This window comes from Solea senegalensis, linkage group LG13 (genome assembly GCF_019176455.1).
Source record: "Solea senegalensis isolate Sse05_10M linkage group LG13, IFAPA_SoseM_1, whole genome shotgun sequence".
Classification (NCBI taxonomy): Eukaryota; Metazoa; Chordata; class Actinopteri; order Pleuronectiformes; family Soleidae; genus Solea; species Solea senegalensis.
Window position 1 is genome coordinate 1,522,958 of NC_058033.1, and position 6,705 is coordinate 1,529,662.

Sequence of the window (6,705 nt, forward strand, 5' to 3'; positions counted from 1 at the left end):
TGATACAAATGTGGTGAACAATCTCAACTAATGTCATTTATTTACATGACTATGATACAACGGTACAAGTCTTTCCAGTGCAGGATATAAAGAGGATTCTCCATCAGTTGCTTTGCTGTATGTGCGTTGGTAGTATTCCATCTTTAACTTGTATAATGTTGTAGCACATGAGTGTATATATATATATATACACTCTAAGAACGCAAAGCTAAAGTGTTCAATGCACATAAAACCCCAAAGTCATTTCCCTATATATTATGGCACCTTTTATTTCAAGCCGTACACCATAATCCTCAGGATTGTGTGTTAACGGTGCATATTTAGAGTGATTGAAATAGTAGATCATGTCGAGCCCAAACTGGCAGCCCCAGCAATAATCGAGTGTACATCAACATCCTGAATTCTATGAAAGCAGAACAAAACTCACACTGATCTATCACATCAAAGGTCAAGTGCATAAGAATTAGTGACATCTAATGGTGTGACTGCAGACTGCAACAGACTGAGGACTCTTCCACTCAGCCCTCCATTTGCTTCAGAAGTCACTCTTTGTTTTTACGTAAACAAATCAAAATATGTCTGCTTAAATAAACTCTCCTAAATGTTACACACTAGACCTTTTAACACACATTTAATCATAACATCTCCCTTTGGGTGTGACTGAGGAAATGAAAAGATGATTATGGCTCCAACTTATGTTCAACGTAGTGCACATGTTGACTGACGAAGGAGGGGATCATGTTCTCCATTGTTTTCTTGTGGTGTTTATTGACAGTTGGCATCCGGGGATCTGTGTTTAATAGTCTGATCAATATGATTCTGGCTCTGAGGTGAAGTTACACACCCAACTCCGCCAAGCAACGCTGCAAATTGTCATTCCTGCCAGGAAACCTTTTCTCTCTCATCCTCTTCCTGATGAGAGCAGCGACATCTTCAACCACTGATGACTGGTGTGCAGAAGAGGTGAGAAATGGCTGGAGGAGCTCCAGGTTGGTCCTACATGCCATTCCACACAGGAAACGTAGAAAAATGTCCAGTTTGCCGTCAGCACAGGACAGGCTTCTGTCCACAGCGGCCTTGTAGAGGTCAGTGACTTTGGGTACCTTGAAGATCCCCCTGAACTTTCCTTTTCCTTTCAGTTGTTCCTCAAAAATGTTTTTGCCCTCATTTGTAAAGGAGAGAAATGCATACAGGGCAGCCATGTACTCCTGCACAGTGGGGTGAATGAAGCTCAGCATTTTCTCATCAAACAGAATGAGCGGTTTTGTGAGGTACTCCATACACAGGCCGCTGTTATTCACCGCCTCCTCCTCCATTTCAGTATTTTTCCAGTCATACATGGCCACTTTGAACTTGTGTTGCTCCAACATTTCAAGTGCCATTTTTCCAAGATTCATGAGGAGGTCTCTCTTTTTATCTGAGCTACACTCTGGACCTCTCCTCCTCTGTGCAAGTTCGAGCATTAGCTTTGTGTACATGTAAGTGATGCTCCTGGGCAGCTCTGTCCGGGTCCCCTGCTTTCTAAACACGCAATCGTACTCATCGGCAATTAGCGAGCAGAACAAGGGCAGATGGCACATGATGCGGAGCGTTGTGACAGAGTTGATATAGGCAAGAACCTGTGCTGCTTGATCTGGGTCTTTAAATCTCCTATTAAAGTACTCATCCTTGTAAGGGTCACAGAAGCCACGCACTTCCATCTCATCGTAGTGCGTATCCCATGGAATGCAGGACCGTACTTGTGGCCGAGAGGTGACCAGGAGCAGACCGTGGTGGACCAGCCTCCCTCTGAGGAGATTGACCACAATAATGTTCAGGGTGGCGGGACTCGTGGGGTCACTGAGGAGCGTGGTGTTATAAAAGTCGAGCACCTCATTGTACTCGTCAATTCCATCAAGGATGAACATTATTTTGCAGTCTTCACATCTAAAATCCCCATTCCTCAGTTTTTTTGCTTCTGGGTAAAGTGTTTGTATTATTTCTAAAAGGGAGATCGTAGAACCCTCAAACTGTTTAAGTTCTTTGAGCGAAAGAGGAAAAATAAAGGACACGTCATGATGAGACTGTCCTTTAGCCCAATCCAGAATTAACCTTCTGACTGCCATGGACTTTCCTGAACCTGCCACTCCTGTCATCAACATTAACTTTTTGCTGGACCACTCTATCGTTTTTGTTGTAAAAATATCTTCGGTAGACAGCGGTTTCCCCGGCTCCTGGTTAGAATCCAGTTTTTCAATGGTCATGACCTCATGTTCAATATTTGGGCCATTGTCACATGTTGAGCTAATGTAGAGATTAGCATAGATATCGTCAAAGGGCCTCCTCTCTTCACGTCCGTCCATATTCACACACATTTCACCATATTCCCTCTTTAGAGTCTCACTTAAATCATAACGTACTTCATCTGGAAGGAAAGAAAAGACAATGCATGTTCAATATATCTCCCATTTCTTTCATTAAGTCACAATTATGTCACAATTCTACTAGAACATTTTTTGGACCGGAAGCTAAACATTGAATGGCATTTATGAAGTTAGAGTTCAAATCTGCCCACAAAATATTTAGTTTGTGATGTTTGCATTTGTACAAATGTGCATAAATTGCTTAGTATTTTAATGTGGATTTGTACATGCATTTGTGAGTATTCCAAGTTACACACAACTCATTGAACACATTTGTAACTCTTATTTATGAGTCAAGTTCCTCTCCATCATGATGTAGTGGAGCATACTTACTTCTCACGCACACGTTCCGGATATCAGCAGCCATTTTCTTCTCCCCTATCTCCTCTAGTATAGTCACGGTGACATTCAAAGACGCAAGACTGTGGCACTCGAGCAAACGGTCCACGAGGTTCACCATGTCCATGTATTGCACATCCGCGTGGAATGACCGTGGGCAGCGCGTGCACAACATCGTCTTGAATTTTGTGAGGGCTCTCTCGGACAATTTCCCAAGGGTGTTACTGATCGCCTGATTCCAAAAGAAAAATGAAGAAAGACAGTGTTCAGTGTAGTTGTCAGCTGAAGGGTGTTCTATAGGCCGTTTCTTTCGAACAACCCACACTGACCTCGAAAGTGAATTTCACTGTCACAGAAGGATGCTTAAACTCATTTGAGTCTTGGATTTCCTCAGGTGTGTCGGGGTGCTCTGAGACAGTCTCTTCTTTGATTTTAACCCTAGGGAAGCCACAGTGGAGAGATTTACACACATTTTCAAGTCAAGTGAAGTCAAGGAGGTGCAGCCCTCTACTGGAGTGTCCACCATACAAGCAGGTACAGAGGCATTTATGGTCAGTGACCCCATATTCTCAGAACTGCTAGGAGGGTGGGACACAAAGAAACAAGTGGCTAAGCAGGAAGTCCAGGAGTAGAATAGGACTGAAATAATGTCTGCTTTAGATACATGCAAATTTAAGTTGCATTAGATAAAAAACCTATATTCCACATTTCTACTGTCGGGTGCTAATGTAGTGCTTATAATTTTACTGAGTGGAAAAATGTGCTCTTGGTTGATGATAAAATGATAGAGGGACTTTCATTTAATGCTGCCCAAAAAAGAAAACACATTTTGACTTAATAAGATGGCACAAAAGTAGTAAATGAGATGTCCGATAGGTTTTGGGAAGTCTTTGTAAGCACATATTTGATGTCTTCCCTGTGAGACTTCAGTAACTACACTATAAAAGCTTCTCCCTTTTCTTCAGCACTTCATTGATTGTCTCCCTGGGCTTATGGAGTTGCTTGTAAAGGCAATTGTGCTCAGCCAGTATTCCCTTGGACACATCCATAGTGCACAGCAGGCACATATTTAAAAAAATAAAATAAAATATTGTGCAATTCTTACTTGAGGATTCTCTTTTCACAATCATCACTGTCCCAGGAGTAGCAGCTTGAGTATGAATCTGTTCTGGCCAGTTGAATCCTAAAAAAACAACAAAAACCAGGTTTACAGTGGAGAAGCGATGCTCTCCTTTGATACAGAAAGAGGAACATTAAGTTACGGTATTTTGCTATGGCTCAGCTACTGCTTTGATTTAATGTGTTTGTACCTTGTGGGAGATTCACTGTCGTCATACATTTCTACGAAGCCATCACTGGTCATTGACTTGTAGCTCTGAGCTGGAGACTGGGCACGGTCCATAAAAAACCTGATAAAAAAAAAGGAAAGATGTTAATTGTTTGTTAATTGCTTATTCACCACACAAGACAAGTTGCCCAATAATTGCTTTATACTTAGTAGAAAGTGAAAGAAAGGTTTGTAGTTTCATCAGGGAGAAGAATTGTTCATTTTTACATTATGGACATTTAGGGCTAGTATGGGTAAAAATCTCAGTACCAGTGGATGGTGTCCATTGGACTCTGTCCCAGGTCCAGAGATGGTCTTCTCTCTGGGATGTACAACTCGTCATCGTCCCTGGACGCACCCTGTTGCCCTCTGCCAGACACTGCATCCCCAATAGAAGAGCTGTCAGACTCCATGCTCATCGTCTCCACCACCCCCTCCATCTCTGAGACATCCATCATGTCATGGAAATGATCGGCCAATGACGAACATCACGAGCACAAACTGGGGTCACATTTTGCTTTTACTTTTGACAGTAACCGCTGTACCTGCAGAAGAACAGACATGGAAGAAAATAAAAGTGTGATAAAGTCTTTGTCTTTTGGGGTGTAAAAGTAAGTTGTGCATCAATACATTTTTCAGGTTTTAGCTTTTGGTGGCTTATTCACTTTGTTAATTTCCTTTCTGCACAATACTGCATTACTTTTAAAAGAAAGTATACCGTATGTCCATAGATAGCTATTAAATTAACTTGACATTTATTCGGCAATGAAAACTAATTTAAAAAAAAAAAATTCTAGAGTAAACAGTGCCTTCCAGTTTCACTCGCCTGGCGTCAGTACTTCATTTCTCCTCACAGCGGCGCTGCACGAATGAACGAGGTGAACTTGGGCGGAAATTACTTGGCAAAAGAAGTGGGCGTTTACGGCGAGATAGACTTTATCCACTATATATCCTTGGAATATATTGATTGTCACCGAATCATTGTAAGTCGTGGTGGTATCATGGACCATGTATCCTCCCCCTAGTGCGTATGATTGTCTGGGCTCAGTTTTCAGACACAAAAATACAAAGGCAAACTCTGCAGGATTAAAACATGTTACCAACTCAACACATGTTTGTAAACGTCACAACAATCACCAACAATACTGCAATGTACTAAGTTGTATATCAAGTGTATGCTGTGGATTATTAATCAATCATTGATGTAAGATTCCTACACGTTTGATCGATAAGGTTACAAGTGACTGGATGTTTACGTGTCTCACACGCGCGCACACACACAAAAAGCACAGAAAGACGCAATAAAGCACAAACACATACACATAAGAGTTCCACCATGACGTTTCCACGCGACAGAGATATTCTGTCACGTCAAAAAAATCTATTTTAACTTATCCGAGTTTAGTCAAATAATGAATTAAAAGGTGGAAACCGTGAATCCAGGATGACCGCAAATTAGCTAGTATTAGCTTAACTCAAAACACTGTTTTTCCACTGACCACAAATTGCGCGGTAATCAAAATAAACACACTCGTAATTTATTCAAGGAGTAATAAGACTAACCTTCGTTTCACTGAGTGAAAACAACTTAGCCAGGTGTGTTTTACTTTTCCTTCTCGATTCTTCTGCCAGTTACCTCTTCTGCTTCACTTCAAAAAAACACAACGTTCTTCTTCTGCGGTTAGCAGTCATTTAAAAAAAAAGCGCACTACCACCTACTGGGCTGGAGTGTAACTGCAACATCAACAACAATAACACCACTCGAGACAAATAAATAAATGATATCTTCCTGTATATTTTTTTATTTGTTTATTTATTTGCACGTGTGTGAACAACAGCGAGGCGCATCATTTAAACACATCCTTGTTACCACTAAGTTTCCACGACACTGCGCTTTGTGTGACGGAGGCGCGAGCAGCGACAAGGCGGTATGGGGGACAAGTAGTGTGTATGACGGGGGATTAGTGCTGGCGTTTTTGGACGAGCCACTTACTGAACTGTTGCTGTGTTAAATAGAGTTATTTATACTGTATTTTCCACATATTATTGCCGTATACGGAATTATCAGACAGTTCTTTACATCACATTGCAATCCAATGTGACGAATGACCAAGTAAATGAATGACTGTTGTGTGCCATTTTGATGTCTGTTTTATGTACATATACAGTTGGACTTAAGCTGTACCGTAGCCTGAGTGAACTCAGCCGAGTCTGCTAGTGACTTGATTTCACATCTGACAAGGACTCCGTTTTACAACACAGCCAAAATGATGAAAAGACAAAGAATGGAAAGGGTGTAAAATGCGCACAACTGTCCATAAGGGTTAACACATATTACAAAATAATAACCATTGAAATTTCAATAGGGCCATATTGAATAGGGCCACGATAGGTGTTGTTGGTGTTGTGGTTAGCACTCTTGCCTTTGCAACAAGAACACCCGGTCGGAACAAGGGTTTCCTTTCTGCATGAGGTTTGCACGTTCTCCCTGTGTTTGTGCGTTTTCTCCACATTCTCTGGGTTCTCCGGCTTCCTCCCGCAGTCCAAAAACATACAATATGGGGATTAGGCAAATTGGATCCTCTAAATTGACTGTAGGTGTAAATGTGATTGGATGTAGTTTTGTCTCCATGTGTC

At 41.5% G+C, this 6,705-nt stretch overlaps 1 protein-coding gene across 2 annotated transcripts; it reads right to left on the bottom strand.

Annotated features, from left to right (window-relative positions):
- Positions 1 to 23: 23 nt before the first annotated feature.
- nlrc3l1 (NLR family, CARD domain containing 3-like 1) lies at positions 24 to 5,743 on the bottom strand. 2 transcript variants are annotated; one of them, XM_044042072.1, is made up of 7 exons: positions 5,632 to 5,743; positions 4,339 to 4,613; positions 4,052 to 4,150; positions 3,847 to 3,924; positions 3,071 to 3,179; positions 2,736 to 2,973; positions 24 to 2,404 (listed from the first exon to the last, which is right to left on the bottom strand). In XM_044042072.1, exons 2-7 carry the CDS (start codon positions 4,524 to 4,526, stop codon positions 837 to 839), a joined length of 2,280 nt encoding a protein of 759 aa, XP_043898007.1. In that variant the 5' UTR covers positions 4,527 to 4,613; positions 5,632 to 5,743; the 3' UTR covers positions 24 to 836. The 2 variants fall into 2 exon arrangements, with proteins under 2 accessions (XP_043898007.1, XP_043898008.1); XM_044042073.1 differs by lacking the exon at positions 5,632 to 5,743 and having other exon boundaries at positions 4,052 to 4,149; positions 4,337 to 4,520.
- Positions 5,744 to 6,705: the final 962 nt, after the last annotated feature.